This window comes from Humulus lupulus, chromosome 6 (assembly GCF_963169125.1).
Source record: "Humulus lupulus chromosome 6, drHumLupu1.1, whole genome shotgun sequence".
NCBI lineage: Eukaryota > Viridiplantae > Streptophyta > Magnoliopsida > Rosales > Cannabaceae > Humulus > Humulus lupulus.
This window is the reverse complement of record NC_084798.1, coordinates 211,342,827-211,364,457: the sequence shown is the minus strand read 5'-3', so window position 1 is coordinate 211,364,457 and position 21,631 is coordinate 211,342,827. Positions and strand designations below refer to the sequence as shown.

Below are 21,631 nucleotides of genomic sequence, written 5' to 3'. Positions count from 1 at the left end.
GAGATGGCTGCCAAAGTCAACAAAAGAGAGTACTTTCAACTTAAAATTTTGGCAACGTTGCCCACTTTTGGCAACGTTGCTTTCTTTTTCTTTTGTTAATTTTAATAAACAATTATATTAACTAAATAAAATATTAAAATTTGTATTTTTTTTAAGATGGGCATTTAAGCCAACCATTTGAACATTGGAGATGCTCTTATAAGTTACAATTTTCCTTAAAATAAAATTACGATTCACATTACAAAAAATAATAAGATACTATTATATTTATTAAAAATAACATAATATTTTCTCAGAAGAATTAACAATATATTATATAAATAAATAATTTTGAGTAGATTTGAGACAATAAGATTGTAAAATTAAGCTCTTCCTACCATATCTAAATTTAAAGATATATATATAAGACAATTCTTCTATATGGGCTTCACTCTAAGTCTACCGGTGGAGCTCTCAGTGTTTCTCGACCCGTAAACGGTCTAAAAATTTGTAGGATGCTCTAAATAGCTAAAATATACACGGTCATAAAAAAATCACGCTGAAAAACTGTACACGGGACGAGAACACTGAGAGACCTCACAACCGCCACCACGCCTCTCCACAAATCTCGTCAACAAGGTTAGTTTATATGAGTTTTTATTAAAAATTAGATTTGATGTTGTTTTTGTGGATTAAAAGTGTAAAATGATTTTTTTTAGTAGATTAAAAGTATTAGTAAGGAATTGGGTTTATTTCCGGAGTTTTATGGAGCTTAAAGCTTGAAAATCTAAATATATTAATGGTGGTTTCAGACATTTTTGAGGACAGAGAAACCCAGAATTTTTCGACAACCTATCTAATTTTTTGACAGGTTGTCTGATATTTCAAACTAGTTGTCTAAATTTCAGGCTAGTCGTAGTATATTTTCGACCACCAGTCTAAATTTTAGACCACATGTCGAATTTTTCAACAGCATGTCATTTATTTCGACCACTTATCGAATTTTTAGAAAGACTGTCGAACTTTCAGACAGAGCGTCGAATTTTCAGATTTTAATTTTCTTATATAATATTTTAATTTAAGTAATACCAATAATTTATATTTGTTTGTTTGTCGTATTTTTTATTCAGATTTCATCAAAAAACATTGTAATATTATGTGATGGATTATAGAAAAATAATGAAGTCTCATGGAAATGGATTTCAAATGGCTCACAATCAAGATCAAGTTTGGTACAAACTAACCTTACTTTTAAGGAGTTAGTTAAACATATTTATGAAGTTACAGAAATCGATCGCAACCTCTTCGATATAGAATTAACTTACAAGGTAACGACGATGGTTGAAATTGAACTGGTTGTAATAAAGAATAGTAGAGACGTTGTTAGTTTATTTACATGGCAAAAGTGTGATCTCATTCCATTATGTGTAGGTTTGATAAAGAAGATGAAAAATGCACCACTAAGGATAAACTTGTTACATATATTGATTATGTTGGAAAAACTCATTGCAGTATCTTTATTTATTTTCATGCAATTTACATATTATCAAACAAACATGCAAATTCCTAGAACATTCTCCTATGAAATTGATACAAATACAAAGTAACATAAAAACTTACATTACGCAGCGAAACTGTAACAACTCCATCATTCAATCTCTCTAACTTTTGATTCCTTTCTATAGAAGAGTATTATCAAGAGATTGAACAAGATCAGCAACACAGTCTTCCTCACTAAGCCTTTGATCAACCTAGAACTAGTGTGAGATCTAGAAAAGAAGAAGAGAATGTGGCTAAGAAAGGACTAGAGTGTCTAGATTTTCACTTACCCAAATCAACTGAGACTAACTTGCTTCCTTATGAAAATCCTATATATCATATTCCTTATATAACTTAATGAGATTTATTTAAATTTAAATTAATTAAAAATAATAAACAAAAATAAAAGCCTTGCGCTGCTATAAATGGACTTGGGCTCAATCTCTTTGTTTTGAATTTAAATCACAACTGGGCCTAAATTCAAAACTTTTTATTTATTTATTTTTTTTTAATTAATTAATTAAATCCTTATTCAAATTAACTAATTATAATTTGAAACTTGATTTAATATTATTTATTTATATTGATACCAATTTATCAATATTAATAAATTTACCCAAAGATTTTCTTTTATTCTCTAAATCTCATATCTCTGTAAATTTTCCAAAATTGACCTAGTCAACTTTAAAAATCCTAATTGATAATTAAATCAATTAATTGAGACATTCTAGATGATTTACTCAAAGGTGATGCGGGGACCATGGATCCATGAAATCAAGCTCCAACAAGTTACCGTGAATTTATTTACGAATAATTTCACTACCTTATTAATTCCTCGTAACTCCACTATAGACTCGGAATTGAACTCTTAAATTCATAGAACGTATTTTCAAAACCATAAATACGTTATCCATTGTTATAACCATTACAATCAGTCAATCCTCTATCGATGACTTACTAACGAGCTGGGTGCAAATTACCGTTTTACCCCTCATCACTATTTTATCCTTAACTCCCACTAAGTTCCTTATAAATGATATTTCTGTGAACTTGATCACAGAAATGAGATCTCAATCATTTAACCTTTTGAACAAAGCAATTAAGGAAATCATCTTTTCACTTCTCATACAGAAGTTATAGATTTCGTATCTATGAATAATACTCCCACATAATTACAGTAATAAATCTCCAAGATGTAAGTATGGGCTAGACCGTAGGGTAAGCTGGTAACGAACAAGTCAAAAGATTTAAATAATATAATTAGCAGAATATTATCACTCAGAATTAATATCGACTTAATATATGGTCAACGTTGTGATATTGATTAGATTTGATAACAACGATACTTATTTATCAATCAATAATCAATATCGGTCCTAGTCCGATGTAACTAAATACATCTGATCTTATCTACTTGGTCGATGCCTTGGACAAGACATCACACCTTGAATGTGTAAGTAGATCATATCGTAGATTGCCTAATCAGTGAAAATCCAATGCACTGATCTAATCTTAGGACTCGTTCTTTTGAACATATAATTACAACTATAATCCACTGTGACCTAGTCACTATAATTGTAACTATCCATATGTTCGGGATTTTATAAATGTTTGTATTATTTCAATAATCATGTAATAAAACAAGCAAGCAACACGATTGTCAAGCTAAATGATTTCTACTACTTTTATTGATAATATGAAATCGTGCTACATGTCCGACATGGTTTTATAAGGGCATAAAACCCAACAGATTCTACTGCAAAGGTTGATTCTATTGCAGACCTTTCTAGTGATGATGATTTTGGTTTAAACAATGATAACGATGTCGGTTTATATGATGATGATGACAAATACGATGATGTTGAAGAGGAGGAAGGAAACAATATTGATGATGACAAATACGGTGATGTTGAAATCATTAGATAGGCAGTCGAAATTTTGGACAGCCTGTTGAAATATTGATACAAGTATTCTAAATTTTAGACTGTATGTCGAAAATGATACAAAACCTCTCATAATTAATAGTAACCCGTCAAACTATAAGATGATTAAGTGTCATGAGTAGCTCCTAACATCAACAAATCCCACATTCTCTCAAGAAATTCCACTAACTTCAAAAGACCTTCAATAATTTCCTTAAGTGTGTACTTTAGAGTGACCAAAAGTGAGAGTGAGAGGGGATGAACGTGAATCTGCTAGAGTGTTTAGCCCAAAGCCCCATCATGACATATTCCCAAATCCAAAAAGACTTTTTTGCTCCTAAGCAAACCCAATCCCAAAATCAAACTCGTCTGAAATATCGACAGCTAGCTCAAATATCGACAGCCTGTCTAAAAATTTCGACACCGCCTGAAATTTTGATAGCCAGTCTAAAACTTTCGACACCTCGTCTGAAATTTCGACAACTTGTCTAAAACTTTCGACAGGCTGTCTGAAATTTTGACAAGTTGTCTGAAATGTTTGAAATGTCCAAAAAGGCTCCAATAACACAAAAAAATATCTTATATCGTAATTAACATTTTATAAACTTAAACAAAACTTAATCTTAATGAGTGTTAAATATTTTATTCAAAATACTATTATGATCAATGGATCTAATAGATTCTAATCTTTATCAAACTACTATGATGATCAGGAGTGGGTGGTAGATATTCTATTGAGGTACTACTATGATGATTATCTTTATAATATTAGAACAACACTTTATCATGTAGAATTGGATCTTAATTATAGCTTTTTGACAATTAGTCGCGAGTTTCGACAACTTGTCTAAACATTTCGACAGGTTGTCTAAAATTTCGACAACATGTCTAAATATTTTCACGAATTGTCCAAAAAGTTTGAAATGTACAAAAAGGCTCCAATAACTATATAACCATATCTATATTAATTATAATATCCTAATTAATATTTTATAAAGTTAAACAAAACTTAATCTTTATAAGATTATGATGATTACAGATTGAGTGGTACATATTTTAATCAAACTACTATGATGATCAAGGATTGTGTGATAGATATCCTATTGAGGTACTATTATGATGATTATCTTCATAGTATTTCAAAACTTTATCATGTAGAATTGAATCTTAATTATACATTTTTGACAATTAGTCGTGAGCCTTAACAACTTATCTCAAATTTCGACAGGTAGTCTCAAATTTCGACAGCATGTCTAAACATTTTCACAGGTTGTCCAAAAAGTTTGAAATGTACAAAACGGCTCCAATAACTATATAACGATATATATTAATTATAATATCCCAATTAACATTTTATAAAGTTAAACAAAACTTAATCTTTATGAGATTATGATGATTAAGATTGAGTGGTACATATTTCAATCCAACTACTATGATGATCAATGATTGGTGGTATATATGCTATTGAGGTAATGATATGATGATTATCTTCATAGTATTAGAGCAACACTTTATCATGTAGAATTTGATCTTAATTATACCTGTTTGACAATAAGTCGTGACTTTCGATAACTTGTCTAAACATTTTCGACCACCTGTCTATATATATATATATATATCGATATTTTGTCTTATAATTCAACAACCTATCTAAAATTTTTGACCACCTGTTTGTATATTTCGACAGGTCATGTTATGTTTCGACAATCTATCTAAAATTTTCGACCACCAGTTAAAAATTTCGATATGCAGTCTAAACCTGTAACGCTCTGGTTTCCCCAGAACAGTTACGGTGAACAGTGAACCGGAAATTTGACTCGCTACCCGAGTCCTTTGGTTAAAAACGTGATCTAAGTGTTATTATTAGGTTAAGGTGGAAAACCAATAAAAAAGAAAGAATACATTTCATTAAGTAAATAAACTGCTCATGAGCCTTTCAAAATGTTTACAAGTAGTTTGTAATACAAAAGAGTCACTACTGTTTTTAAATTACAGTCCCCGCCGGCCTAAGCGGCAAAAATAGGGTAAACCCCTAGTCCCTCTGAGAACTCCTTGACCGTGGTGGTCAAGCGACCCTGTATGTACACAACATCGCCCAAGCTCTCCACTCAGGGTTGGGTGAGCTTCTCTTTCCCTTTACCTGCACCACAAAGCACCCATGAGCCAAGGCCCAGCAAGAAAACATAATAAAGCATGCTATAATATCAACAACGATCATAATAACCATTCAGGACTATCAGTCCAAACAAAAAGGTGACAATAGCCAATAGTCACAATAATGAGCACAGCTCCCTCTAGCCATGTGACGATAGGGTCACCAAGGCTTAACTGATAAGTGATTCTTTCATAAGTTTGATCAGGACATATGCATGGTGATTGGTCACCAACATAACCTTCCTCTCGACTCTAGAGTCGTAACTATGGACAACGTCCCCTAGCCATGTGACAAACAGTCACCGGGGTCATATACCTTGGCTAAGTACATCTGGTCTTAGACCAGGCAAGCGCTTATAAGTTCTTCGACCTTAGGGTCGGTCCCGCATTAATGCCATGGAGCTATTCAATGCACGATCATCGACTTTAGAGTCGGTCCCTGACTAGTCAGTGCCATAAACAGGTAATCAGCGTTCACTAGCATTTAATATGCAATACATGTCTACACATATCAACCAACATGCCTCAATATCAAACCATGCATGTCATATACCTTTACAGGGTGCAACTGTATTCATACACTGTTTTCTTACCTCTGGTTCGAGTGAGAATTATTATATGAACGACCCCTGAGAACGATCAATCTTTAAATTCCTCGACGGTCACCTGGTCATAACCAAAATATAGGATTCATAAATAAAAATGATAACTGAGGGTTCCCAAACCAAAACCTAGCCTCCGAGACATCAAACACTACCCAACTGGGTACTAGGTTCAACCCCGAGGCCTAAGGTTTGAATCCCCAAGCTAAAAACACCATTTTGGCAAAAATGACCTTAAGGGCCGCGGCTCTCCCCAGCTGCGCCACGGCGCTCCCCCAAACAGAAAGGGGCCTTCCCTGCCAGACGCCAAGGGCCGCAGCGCACCACAGCTGCGCTGCGTCGCCCAGCCCAGAACAGGCAAAAAGGCAGCACGCGCACCAAAATTCTCCCCTGTGTTTTTCCTCTCAAACCAGCCCTTCAAACCAACTCCAAACCTCCTCCAAACACACAATTAAACCCCCAAAAATTACCCATAACTCACCCTCATCAAATCCCAACCAAACCTACACAAAAACTCCCTTTGATTCCCACTTTCTACATCAAAAACCATGAGCTGAAAACTAAAAGGAAAACAGAGCACCACCTGAAATAAGTGACTAGAACTCACCTTGAAACCAGTTTTGAATCTCCCTCACAAGCTGAACCAAGTCCACCAACCCAGCCTTTGAGTTTCCTAGCTAGAAACCTCTCCTCGAGCTCAAGAACACCAAAGGAGATATTGGAGAAAATAGTGTACGGGAAGGAAGAGAAGCCCTGTTTTTGTTCTGTTTAATCTATAACCTTCTACAGCCAACTAAAGGGTAATATAAATCCCTTCAAATGACCAAAATACCCTTAAGCCACCTAAAGCCTCTAAAACCATTTCAAGGGTAAAATTGGTACTTTCCGCTTATCTCGTTAATCATAATTAACGCTTCCCAATTCCCGCTAATCTCAATATCCTCAAACACCAATAATTCATATCCCGTTACCCTAAAATCCCCGGTAACGCTATAATCATTTATATCACCCCGAGACTCACCCCGAGCCCCGAGCTCAAACCTGTTATGACCAAACCGATAAATCATGTTTAAAGATCGTCTCATGTCGAAATACTCGAACCAATCCACATTATAATGTGGTCTCACAATATATCATTAACACGCAAACAATTATTCAATTATACCCTCAACGGGTCAAATTACCAAGACACCCCTGTAAACAAATGTGGACTCACATGCATGCATTTCACATCATATTATAATATAATTCTCATAAACATGCATAAATACATTGAATGGCATAATTAAACAGTTATGGCCCTCCCGGCCTACCAATCCAGCCATTAAACCATAATAGGGAATCGGGGGCATTACATAAACTATCAACAACTAGTTTCAATATTTAGGCAACCTAGTTAAAACATTACATACCAAACCTGTTATCCCCAAAATATCAGTTCGATGACATGACAATCAGAAGTGACAAGTGGCAATGCATGGTCAGTAAATGACACACTAATAGTCAATAAATGTATTGGCCAAGGAGGGAAAGGTTTGAGATTAATCTTCGGAGTTGTGATATTACTGGTCAAGAAAATTATTCATCTGGTTTGGAAGTGATTTGACCGACCAGGTAGAATTTTTTTCCGACCGGTAAAGATTTTTGACTGACCAGTAAAATGTTGTGGCCGACCAGTGGAGTATTTTGGCCGACCAGTCATTTGTTTTGCTAGACCTGCAAAGTGTTTTGCTAGACCAGAGATGTGTCATGCTAGACCAGAGATGTGTCATGTTAGACCAGAAGTGTGCTGGAGGAGTGCTTTGCCTATGCCGACCGGTGAGTTGTCTTGGCCGACCAGTCACTTAGGGGATGGATTTGGTCGGTCCACGGATCAGAATCTCAGAAGTTACCGTCTAGTAACTCTTCAGTAAAAGCTTCAGTAACGGCTTCAACACGAATCATTTGCAACTTCCGCGGGAATCTCTAAGATATCCCGAAACAATATCTATATTATTTTAATTTGAATTTATTTATATGTTAGTTAATTAAAGTCTGATGGAAGAACCAAGGACCCCGTCAAAGGGATATATCTGATGTACGATCCATGAGCCTATAAATAAATGGCTCATGACATAATTTAGGGGGTCTGATATTTTTAGACTGAGAAAAACTCTCTAGTTTTGAAACTTTTGGATTGTTACTTGGGGCATTCTTGGGGCATTTTCTGAGAGCTTAGAGAGATAAAGCTTGTATTCTCTAGAAAGAGAAACTTTGTATTTTTCTACTTACATTTATGAAACTCAGTTGGCTCAAGTTCATCTGATCTTAAATGTAGGCTAAATATATCACAAGTCCAAGTGGATTAGGCTATTACCAATAAATTGGGGCTGAACCACTATAAAATATTGGTGTCGTATTTTCTATTCAAGGCTTATTGTCATTTTGACGTCTACTCGTCGTTGGCCAAAATCGTGGTCAACAAAACCAAGTCCAAAATATGAAATCATACAATATTATCAAAACATTACATATCTAACCAAGTCCAAAATAAATCAAAAAATAATCATTTCTTTCATGTGGTTTTGTTGTGTCCATAACTGTAACGCCCTAAACTCCAGGGACTGTTACGGTGCACATTGCAAACAGTGCTAAACTCGCTAATCGAGTCAGTTGGCCATAAACGTGTAACTAAGTATGATTTGCGGTTAAGGGATTAAAATTTTTGGTTAAGATATAATGTTTCACTAGAACGTTTATTGTATATATTGGGATCCCAAAAATACAATTTAAAGGTTTATTACAACAAAATATTTACAACCAGCCGATCTAAGCGACAAAACATGGTTTAACCCTAGTTCCTCTCCTTCAAACCTCGGCCGTGCGGTCGAGCAGCTGTATATGTACACATCGTCACCTAAGCTCTCCAACTCAAGGATGGTCCAGCTTTCTTTTGCCTTTACCTGCACCACATAGCACCCGTGAGCCGAAGCCCAGCAAGAAAACTCAATATGCTCATGAACAGTCATATCATGATATCAAATCATATCTGGCACGTCTTGCAAACATAGCTTTATTCAAGAATGCAAATAAATTCAAACAATGCTGGGGAATCGAGGATAAGAAATCCTGCCCTCCTGATTGGATGACTATCAAGTCAATCCTAATCAGATGAGTGACTTAACACTAGAGGTTCTAGTAACCATACTGAGTGACTGACAAGTAAGTCACTGTGGGGTTCGGTGCCCATAGCCGTGTAACGAAACTGTTACCTGGGCTTTCTTGGAATGGCTCTAATCAGATGAGTGACTGATGGGTAGTCACTAGCTTAAACAGATGAGTTACTGATGGGTAGTCACTATCTTAAACGGATGAGTGACTGATGGGTAAGTCACACAAGCGCTTTTAGTTTTCATCGAACTTGAGGTCGGTCCGGCATTAATGCTCTTGTTGAGTCATCTAATGCATAATGTTGATTAGATCTAATCTTTGTTGGTTTGTGTTGAACACGCTAAGGCCGTTCCTGACTTATGAGTCAGCACTGTGTAACTAGTGCCGAGTACCACTGCCGAACTTGACTAATGAGTCACAGCTTCACAGTTGATACTGACACCTTTGCCAATTGTGACTAATTAGTCAGTGCCATGTGCAAGTAAGCAATGCTACCAAGCATATATCATATGTCGAATATGCAAACGTAGGGCATTCAGCATGCTTACTTAACAGTTGCAAGCACAATTATGATCATGCACAAACACAGAGACTCAAGCTCTGATCAATCTCATAGTCAATATTCATGGCATGCCCTAATCACATGTTTCTCGTGCATCACATGCATCACATTTAATCATCCAGCATGCCTCCATAATAACCATAAGCTTATGAGCAAGATTACTAAGCATTCAATATGCTATCAATGTTTAAATTTAAACATCCAACATGCATAAAGAATAATCATGCATGTCACATATGAGGTGCAGTTTTCTTACCTTTGGTCCAAGCACAGGTTACCAATAAACAAGCCACAAGCACGATCCTGATTCCAAGCCTCTAGTGATAACCTAGTCACAACCACAAATGGTGATCCAATGGGTTCAAGTTCAAAACCAATCCCGAAACCAAGACCTAGCCTCCAAGACATCAAACCCCACTAATCCGAGTAGAAGGAATGATCCTAAGGCCTAAAACCAAGTTCCCGAGGCCAAAACACCCAAACGGGCTCAAAAACCTGCCTGAGCCGCGACCCTAGCACCTCGGGCCGCGGCCCCCAGCCATCCCAAGAGCAAGGGCCGCGGCGCCCCACACACAGGGTCGCGGCGCCCAGCAAGGCCAACAAGCCCCCACCAGCTTCTTCGAATTAGGGCCGCGGCCCCCAACCCAGAACCAGCCATAACCCCGATTTTCCCCTTTTAAAACCTCCCAAAAACATACCTAAACACCTCCAAATCCAAAAATCCAAGTTCCCTAACATCCCCATGATCCAAAACCCATAAAACTCAAGCTTCAAATCTAACAAAAAATCATCAAAACACAAAGTCCAATTCAAGCTTAAAATCTTTTAAAAACTTGAATAACCTCCAATTGAGTTGTTTCCAACTAAATCCTCCGGCTAAAAAGCTTCTAATCTTCCTTAGGATCGCTATGCCTCGATCCTCGCTTGATTCCGAGTCCTAGAGCTCAAGTTACCTTCGAAAATACGATTGGGAGATGAAAATGGAACTTAGAGGGAGAGAGAACGTACAGAACGTTCTTTTATTCTTTTAAAATGTTACTTCAAGCTTAAGTAGCATCAACCAGATCTTAATGCTCGGGGTCCCGAAAACACTCTTGGGGGCAAAATAGTCAAAACCTCCAGAATTTCCCCCTAATCTTACTAACTCCCCATTTATCACCAAATATTTATTCCCATTACCCAATGACCCGGTAATGCTCTAAATACCCCTTGACTCACTCCGAGTCAAGAATAAATCTCGTTGTGACTTTCCCACTAGCTTACCTCATAGGATCGTCTTGTGCTGAGTAACTCTAGCATAACCAAATAATAATAAAGCACCACACACATATTACATATATGCCAAATATCCTGAAATAACCAAAATATGAAAATCACCCAATTACTCAGAAATTGACTCACATGCATATTTAATACACATAAACATGTATATAATCATTTAATAACACAATAAATCAATTATGGCCTTCCTGGCCTCCTAATCAAGGTCCTAAACCTTATTAGGAAATTTGGGGCATTACAATAACATCCACAATTGGAACACTTCCATTGCTTTTTTTCCCCATCAACATTGAAAACCTTACCATTTACTTTCTTTGATGACGATTCAGGTGCAGAATTAGTCTTCTCCTTTGGAAACTATCATCTCGAAGGAATTCGTTTACTCTTTAGTCTCCCTGGGGGATTAACTTCACTGGTTTGATAACAACTTGAGACTTAACCTCTTTTGGAAGATGTCATTCTATTTCAGGTGGTAAAGGGTAAATAGATTCTGCATAAGCCATCCTCCAAAATTCAGTCGTGTATTTTGAGCATAGACTATATACATCTACTCCACGATACATTGTCGCAGCGACGCTGTGAGACATGGAATCTTTTCAATGGAAAACTCTCAACATGTACAAGAATGTTGCGATCATTGTCGTTATCTTGCAATTGCCATGCAAATAAACTAACAATGTCTCTACTATTTTCTATTGCAATTGGTTCAATCTCCACAATTGTCATCTTGTAAGTTAATTTTATATCAAAGAGGTTGCGATTGATTTCTGTAAATTCATAAATGTGTTCAACTAACTCCTTATAAGTTAGGTTAGTTTGTACCAAACTTGATCTTGATCGTGAGCCATTTGAAATCCATTTCCATGAGTCTTCATTCTTTTTCCACAACCCGTCACATAATATTAAAATATTTTTGAATGTCATATGAAAAAAATAATAATACAATACACAAATTTAAATTATAGGAATTACTTTGATTGAAAAGTTATATAAAAAGATGAAATTTAAGTTGAAAATCTAGAAATTCGACAACCTGTCTCAAAATTAGACAACTTGTCTAAAAATCCGAGAGGTGGTTGAAAATATACAACGATATGTCTAAAAATTAGACTACTTGTCTAAATTTGATAGATAGTCTAAAATTTAGACAGGTGGTTGAAATAATACAACTACTGGTCTGAAATTTAGACAGTTGGTCTAAAATATCAAATTCCTTGTCGAAAAATTAGACAAGCTCTCCAAAAATTATGGGTTTCTCTATCTCGAAAATGGCCAAAACCACAATTAAATTTTTCAGATTTTCATGCTTTAACCTCCATCAAACTCCACAAATAAACTTAAATCCTTGCTTATACTTTTAATATACTAAAACAATTATTTTGCATTTTAAATATACAAAAACAATATAAAAAATCTCATTTTTCATAAAAATATAAACTAACATTTTGAATGGGTGGTGGTGGTCGGATTTGTGGAGAGACGATGGCAGCTGATGATGAGCAGTGTTCGCCGACAGTGGCGGCGGCAAGGACCAGTGGTCGCTGGTGGTGGTGGTGGTGGTGTCGATGGGATGAGAGTGGGAGGTTGTGGATGGGTGTGGGTGGATGAGAGGAAGAAGATGATAGTTTTTAGTAGGGGTGTTCATTGGATGACATCCAATGTTTTTAAGCCCATCCGATCTGATCCAATCATCCAATGGGATGTTGGATTTTTGGAACCGATCCGATCCAATCATCTTGAACCAACTGATCCGATCCTATCCAATGGATGATTGGATCGGTTCGGTTCCATCAATTGGATGCATCCATTGGTTATCCGTTGGATCGGATCGGATCCATCCGATCTTTTAAAACCTTTATTTAGGCTGATTTTTTTAAAAAAAAAAATATTATTTCAATTATAAAAACACTAATTACTCATCCAAATAATAAAAATATTTAATTGTAATGATTTAGAAGTTTACAACACAAATCTAATATAAAATTAAAAACTTAAGTCTTAATAATTTGTAGGAATCCAACATAAAATTAAAAACATAAGTCTTAATAATTTGTAGGAATCCAACATAAAATTACAATAATACATCATAATTAAATAAAAAAGTTTAGTACATCAAATATAATATATATAAACAGTAAATGTAAGAAAATATAATATATTTTAACTTTGAAAAAAATATATAATATATTTTTTATCTGAATATTAATTGGATGGTATTGGATCATTATTGGATTGGATCGGTCGGTTGGATCCATTGGATTTACATGTCATCCAAGAACCGACCGATCCAATATTGGATTTTTAAAAATGTCATCCGATCCAATCCAATCATGATTGGATATCCAATTTTTAGCGGTCGGTTTGTTATTGAATCGGATCGTTTCTGTACAGCCCTAGTTTTTAGGGTTATTGTTTTAATTTATTATTATTTTTTTAATGGTAAAATGGGTAATATAAAATATTCATTAATAAAATAGGTCATTTAACTAAAAACTAAAAACTATTGAAACTAAGCCAAAATGCAAAATGAGATATAAAACGAGACTATTTTGCAAAACCATTTATCTATACACTTTTTATGTGGAAAACATATGAAAAATTGTATTTAATATACTATAAAGTTAAAATAAATAATCTGCATATATATTTAAGGATCGCTTCACCTCTTAATTTGGTAATTAATGGCTAACTTTCGTTTTCGGATTCGAATATTTCGATTGAAGCCTAAAATTTTCATTGAAAAAATTTATATATTCATATCTAGAATCCTTACACTGACATGTTTTTTAAAATACAATAATGAATTGAAATACTACAATCTCTCCCAAACTTATACACCCAACTACCTAAACAAACCCTAAGTGACTCCTTAAAACGATTTTAAGTATGATATCGTTTTGAGTCAAAAGTTTCCTAAAACTATAATTTTCCCAACTTGAACTAGCCCAGAGTGGCACCTTCACATAATTTGAAGTATGATACTCTCCGGGGCAAAATTTTGCAAAAAAGATAGTTCGATCCTTAATTTAGTCAATGATTCTCTCATCTCAATCCATAATCAAGCAAATCACAAGCCATCCAGATCCATAAAATAAGCCTCTTGTCTGTTATTTATAAAAATATTAATGAGTCATGAGAATTAAAAAGATTTAATCAAACTGATACACATGTTAATATTTATGATTCCTTTTCCCCACTTTTTGCCCATTCTTTCAAATCAATTTTTTAAAATGTGGATGCATAGCAGTTGTTTTCCTCCTGCACGTTTTTATTACTATCATACTAAGATTGGAACCCCAAACATATAGCCATTGCATAAGAACTCAAGATTGGTGCAAGAATATTTCGAAAAGCTTCGTTCATCTTGAAAATCAAACAATTATAATAACAACGATTCGAGACATTTTTCACCATTCACAAATAGAAAACTGTCGAAACCTAACACTAGAAAGATTGATTCCTCAGCCTCCGAAACCGTACAAGGTCCGGCCTTGCCTCTTCAAGGCGTACACGACGTCCATGGCGGTGACGGTCTTCCGGCGAGCGTGCTCGGTGTAAGTGACTGCGTCACGGATGACGTTCTCTAGAAAGATCTTGAGGACGCCGCGGGTCTCCTCGTAGATGAGACCGCTGATACGCTTGACGCCACCACGCCTGGCCAGACGACGGATCGCCGGCTTGGTGATCCCCTGGATGTTGTCCCTCAGAACCTTACGATGCCTCTTGGCTCCTCCCTTTCCCAAACCCTTTCCTCCTTTCCCTCTTCCAGACATTTTTGGTTGCTTTCTTTCTCTCTTGAAATGGTTTAATTTTTCTTTCGAGAAGTGGCTGATGATAACGATTTGAGGTTTGGGGAATATTTATAGATGTAGAGTTGTGATAAACTGGCCGTTGGATCAGGATGCGATCCGCGTCAAATGTACGTTTTGCTTGTGAACCGTTAGATTCGAGGTGCTTGAATTTGATTGGTGGAAAACATTTTAAGCGGATCTGTAAAGAATTCAAGTTGAGGGGTTTTTGGTTTGGTATGGCGGGAACTTCCATAATTTTTTTTAATTATTATTATTTTGGATATAATATTGAAAAATGTACAAGTTTTTTAGTTTGGAGGGGAAAACACGTATTACAAGTTACAATTTGTTAAAAAAAATTACAATTTCACATTACAAAAAATAATAAAATACTATTATATTTGTTAAAAATAAAGTAATATTTTATCGGAAGAAATAACGATATATTATATAAATAAATAATTTTTAGTAGATTTGAGACAATAAGATTGTAGAATTAAGCTCTTCTTACAATATCTAAATTTAAAAAAATATATATTCTAATTGTAAAATTTTGTTATATTTTGGGGATATATTATGTATGTCATAATTTCTTTATGGGAAATTTTTAGTTTTATAGCTTTTTCCAAATTTTATTGGAAAAATTCAGTTTGATCATATATTTCTCAAATTATAAACAGAATGTAATATGTACAAAACCAAGTTCATTAAGAAAAACATTGGGCGAATTCGACCCAACCAATTCACTATCATTATCAGTGATGATGACTAGCTCTCAATGACCTACCTTCAACAACCTCCTGCACATTCATCACGTTTGATCGATTCTACAAAATCATATCAAGACTCTGACTATAGGTCCGTGAGACACAAGCCTCACATCACCACCTCGTCATGACGACGGGGCAAAGCTTTCTAGTGAAAAGCCAACAATCTATGCTTATCCAGTAACTTGGTTTGATGGTGAGAATCGAAGCGGACAAGAACGAAGACCATATTTCCAATCCACGAAATTCCTCTTCTTCCCACTTCGTCCACAACGAGGGCATCGAGACCGCCAGCAAAGGCGAGCTTCACTACAAACTCCTTTCTTTAGGGGCGAAACATCATTACACAATATGTTTAATTGAAAAACAAAATAATTATGCATTATTGATTAATTATCTAATATTATTATACATTCTGATGATGACAAATCAATAGCTCGAGATTCCTTTCCACTATTGCCATTTTTATTTTCTTAAGTTAGCTTTGTATTCTTCTAGCAAGCACTCTGCCACACTTCCTTTAGCACCTCCATAGAAACTGGCTTCATTAGGAAACATTTCGTCTTGAGCATGCTATAGAAAACATTAAACCATGCTAACATATGAATAAACTCGTAAATACATAGAATAACATAAAATAATTATTGCAATGTTCCGAAATATCTAATAGAATTAAGTATGTGGATTTGCGTTCTAGGAGGACATGTGAGATGCTTATGTGGTAATTAATTGAATTAGGTGATTTATATGCTTATGTGATTGAGTATGCATGATTATGTGTATTAAATGCGTTTAAAGACCTGTTTTTGTTAAAAATAGGTATTTTCGTAATTTTAACCTGTTGAGGATATAGTTATAATTTTATATGCTATATATTTGAGACCACATTATTATGTTGATATATTTTCGTTATTTGGCATGAGTCGACCATTTTGAGCAATTTAGCGAGAAAAAGTGACAACGGAGATTAATGCCCGACTTGCGGTGAGTCATGGGTATTTTGGTAATTTTACATATTTTGGGAATTTATTAAATGTAAGGTATAGTTGGGGAAAATATTAGTATTTTGAATATTAGGGGATTAAATTGGAAATTATAGGTGTAATTTGAGGTTTAGAGGAAATTGAGGCAAAATGATTATTTTAACCTTGGGAGGGGGGGTTCATTAAGAAGGGTATTGGGATGAAGGGTAATTTGGTTCTTTGACAAAAGGGGTGGGCAATTTCAGCTAAGTGATTTGGACAGACTTGTCTTCATTACGTTACTCCCTTGTTCTTCTTTTTCTTGGTTTATCTTAAAGTGCCTAAGTGTTGAGCATTTGATTTGAAGAAAATGTTGGTAAAGCTTGGGGGCAATTCTTTGAGGAATTTAGTGGAAAGTAAGAAAATTAGAAATTGTTGGAGACTTCAAAATTAAGCTAGGATTTCAGAAATCAGGGTAAAATTCTTGTTCCTTTTCGTTTGTGTTCTTGGGGGAAAGTTTGAAGGTTTATGACAATTTCAAATTCTTGTTGGTTTTGGATGCTAGATTAAGATTAGAAACCAGTTTAAAATAGTTCTAAGGCTTGGATTTGATGCTGGTAGCATCAACTTTGTTGGATATTTGGATTTTGGAGCTTAAGTTGAGTTTAAGACTCAACTATGACCAAGTGTGATTTTAATGAGTTTTGGTGTATTTCTGTGGCATTTTGTGTTTGATTGTTGTTTGCATATGTTGTTTGAGGTGGTTTGTGGTCAAAAAATTTGTTGAAAGTCTGTTTTGGGCGATTTTGAGTTGGGTTTAAGAGCTGGAAAATCGTAAAAATCACATGGTCATTAATTGGGGAAGAACACTTAGGTTCTAGGCTCGTTTTGCATTTTTGGCAACCTAGCGCGACCGCGCTAGTGTCCCAAAAAACCAGGGAATTTTGAATTGGAATTGGGGTTTCCAGAGTTGTGGCGCAATCGCGCTGGGTATGGCGCGACCGCACCAGTGTGCCAGAAAGCCCAAACTTTCTATGGGAGCGATCACGCCAGGTGCCCCAAAATGGTAATTTTAGTAGCTTTTGAGACTTGGTTCGAGGGTAATAAGGCCTCTCTTGGTGGCCTACATTGGGGCTCGAGGGACATCTCTAGTATCTCATTGAATAGCAGTTCCAATGGTTAGGGTTTAGATTGGAACTCGTGATTTAAAGTTGAGTTATGATAAGTGCTTACTTGCGTAGTGATCTTGATTTGATAGGTTTATGATTTCTAAACAAAATATTAAGCAAAAAAACAAAAGAAAAAAGATAAAAATAAAAAATATATATAAAAGCAAAAAATTGACATTGATTTGATTGCTGCAAAAAGACAAAAGAAGAAGTGAAATACCTAATATGTCAATAAATAAAATAAGAGAGTTGTATATGAGAAATGCTACATATCACGGTGGAATTTTATCCCGAGCCACGTGGCTGTACTTTTATTTTTATTTTTAATTGCACATGGTTATACTACAGGACTGAGTTTAATTTTAATAATAGGAACAAAAAAAGAACAAAAGGAGTGCCACTATTTTTCTTTCTTCTCGTTTCCTTTATCTCTTACTACTATGCTTATACACAATATATATATATATACATGACAATTCTTTTATAATTTAAACCCTATCGGTAGGGCTCTCAGTGTTTCTCGACCCGTGAACAGTTTTCGGCGCAATTTTTTTTATGACTGTGTATATTGTAGCTATTTAGAGCATTCTGCAAATTTTCAAAAAATTCCGAATAGTTTACAGGACCAAAAACTAGGTTCAAACATGTTGTTTTCCACGCGCATAAAAAAAATTCTCCTATAGGAGCTACACTTTAAGCCCTATCGGTAGGGTTTTCTCTGTTCTCGATCCGTGAACAATTTTTGGCCCGATTTAATTTTATGACCGTGTATATTGTAGCTATTTAGAGCATTCTGCAAATTTTCAGAAAATTATGAATAGTTTACAGTACGGAAAACTAAGTTCAAACATGTTGCTTTCCACGCGCATAAAAAAAATTAGTCACACGTGCAACAACATGTTTGAACCTAGATTTCGGTTCTGTAAACTATTCGAAATTTTCTGAAAATTTGCAGAATGCTCTAAATAGCTACAATATACACGGTCATAAAAAAAAATCGCGCCGAAAACTGTTCACGGGTCGAGAAACATTGAGAGCCCTACCAATAGGGTTTAAAGTATAAAAGAATTGTCGTGTATATATATATTGTGTATAAGCATAGTAGTAAGAGATAAAAGAACAGAGAAGAAAGAAAAAAAAGTGACACTCCTTTTGTTCTTTTTTTGTTCCTATTATTAATATTAAACTTAGTCCTGTAGTATAACCATGTGCAATTAAAAATAGAAAAAAAGTACAATCACGTTGCTTGGGATAAAATTCCACCGTGAAATATAGCATTTCTCTTTGTATATCCATTAATAATATGAAGAATCCATTATAGATCTTTTTCGGTAAAACCTATTAAATAATAAAAAGTGATTAAAATAATAAAAAAACAAATACACTTAATAATTAAAAATCTTACCGAATTAGATAATAGGCAAGAATTAGTCCAAATAACTAGACCCTAAAATAAGTTATGAGACAGCTTAGTAGTAGGTTTAATATTATTTTATTGGATTTCTATTTATTTTGTAAAAGTTTGATGGATCTTTCTCTTTCAAATAAAAACATTTTTTTATCTGCACAAACATTTTTTTTTATGAGTGTTCTGGAACATGTTAATAGTAAATATTAAAGATATTAATTAATCATATAAAATTTCAAATTTGGAAACATAGTTTTTATTTAAAATTTGAATAAAATCGTAAATTAAAGATATTAATTTAGCATACAAAAATTAATACAATTTTGAAGTAGAATTTGAATTTAAATGAAATTAATTTCATTAATTAATGATAATAAAAAATCAAACATTGAACTTAGCATGGAGACGTTGAAAATATAGAAGTAAATTCTTGACCTTGAGGAAGCCACGTTTTCTTTGACATGACCGGCGTGACGTGTATATCCATTGTAATCTGGATAAACTCAGACAAATGGCAGATGTTGATATACCCATCAATTTTAACAAAGTACATTGACGATTGTTTGTTTGTTTTAAGAGATGGAGGAGCACCGAGCCAGAAATCACAGACAGGGAAAGAAAATTGGTTCGAGTCAAATTCAATTTCATCACAAAAGCCATTTGTATAATAAGAACTCAAGATTGAAATTACATAATATTTCCAAAAGTTACATTCATAATGCAAATTCCCAATTCGAAACCTAAATAAACCTTAACCCTAGAACATAAAAGAAGACCGATTCATCAACCTCCGAATCCGTACAGAGTCCGGCCCTGCCTTTTGAGAGCGTAGACGACATCCATAGCGGTGACGGTCTTCCGGCGAGCGTGCTCGGTGTAAGTAACGGCGTCACGGATGACGTTCTCGAGAAAGATCTTGAGGACGCCGCGGGTCTCCTCGTAGATGAGACCGCTGATACGCTTGACGCCACCACGCCTGGCCAGACGGCGGATCGCCGGCTTGGTGATCCCCTGGATGTTGTCCCTCAGAACCTTACGATGCCTCTTGGCTCCTCCCTTTCCCAAACCCTTTCCTCCTTTGCCTCTTCCTGACATGTTTCAGTCCTTTCTTTCCGTCGCTGAGTTTTCTTCTTCTTCTCTAGAGTGGTGAGTCGTTGATTTTCTGTTACAAACGATGTTTGGAAGATATATTTATAGGTGTGTAGATGTATGATTAGAACCGTTGGATTAGGTCGCGATCCGCGTATGGAGTCAGTTTGGCTTATGAACCGTTGGATTAGTTTTGCTTGTATTTGATTGGTGAAAAGTTTTGAAATGAAGCTGTTGGAATTTTGATAAAGTGCGCCAAAGTTTTGTGAGAGTGATTCGACCGCGTTTGGCTGTCGCGGGAACTTCCTTTTTTTTTTTACTAATATTATTTTATTTTTTAACGAAAGACAATCAATTATTACTATTATTATTTAGAATGTAGTTTTGAGAATATAAATAAATATAACTAAAAAAAACTCAAATATTTTACATTTTAGGAGTTTTATTAGAACAATTAGTGGAGATTTGTATATATATATACATAGATTATATTACAAGTTAAAATTTACATTATTAAAAATATAATTAAATAAGATAGGTTAATTTTGTTGATTTGAATTTAATGTACAAAAAACGTAGTACTACATAATTATGTTTTTTTGTTTCTGGATAATGAATTGAGGATTATAATTAAGACCTACGTTAAAGCTAAAAAAGATAGATATATCATTGGTTAAAAAATATTGTGGGGAAATAATTATGTCACAATTTTTATTGCAAGAGATAAAAAAAATTCATCACTTATGTTATCGAATTGCCCTAAAATTAAATAGATATATCAATGGTTAAAATAATATAGGTGGAAATTACATTTTATATGGCTTTTTTAAGATTTAAAAAATATGGCTTTTGAAACATTTTATTTATTTTTGTGGGTTTTTTTTCTCATATTTTTGTACTAAGTTATCATTATGTCATATTTTGATTACTAATGATGTTTTATAAAAGTAGAAGGGTAATCATGTTATTTTAAGTATTTTAAATTGACTATTTAGTTTAAAGAAAAAAATTAGTGTTCAATATTTTACATTTTTTAAAACTTTTTAATTGATTTTATATTATTTTATATATTGAGACATTTACATTTTGTTTTTATTTACTTTTTACAAAACCGATTGTTACTTTTGTTGTTTTCATTTACTTTTTACAAAAGCTTCATACCCATATATGGCGATTTGGGGTTTTCTGCAACATTTGGGAAAACCGGCCACAGACTTGAAGGCGTTTGACCATCAGAGTTGAGTGCAGGCGAACGG

At 34.6% G+C, this 21,631-nt stretch overlaps 2 protein-coding genes across 2 annotated transcripts; both read right to left on the bottom strand.

The window, feature by feature from the left end:
• Window positions 1–14,518: 14,518 nt before the first annotated feature.
• On the bottom strand, window positions 14,519–15,017 carry LOC133783135 (histone H4). Its single transcript, XM_062222675.1, has one exon. It carries the CDS (start codon window positions 14,960–14,962, stop codon window positions 14,651–14,653), a length of 312 nt encoding a protein of 103 aa, XP_062078659.1. The 5' UTR covers window positions 14,963–15,017; the 3' UTR covers window positions 14,519–14,650.
• A 4,911-nt stretch (window positions 15,018–19,928) lies between these two features.
• LOC133783134 (histone H4) lies at window positions 19,929–20,446 on the bottom strand. The gene has a single exon (XM_062222674.1). It carries the CDS (start codon window positions 20,379–20,381, stop codon window positions 20,070–20,072), a length of 312 nt encoding a protein of 103 aa, XP_062078658.1. The 5' UTR covers window positions 20,382–20,446; the 3' UTR covers window positions 19,929–20,069.
• Between the last annotated feature and the right edge of the window lie 1,185 nt (window positions 20,447–21,631).

Coding starts and splice junctions, on each gene's coding strand:
- LOC133783135 (XM_062222675.1), bottom strand. CDS start 14,962: ATGTCTGGAAGAGGGAAAGGAGGAAAGGGTTTGGGAAAGGGAGGAGCC.
- LOC133783134 (XM_062222674.1), bottom strand. CDS start 20,381: ATGTCAGGAAGAGGCAAAGGAGGAAAGGGTTTGGGAAAGGGAGGAGCC.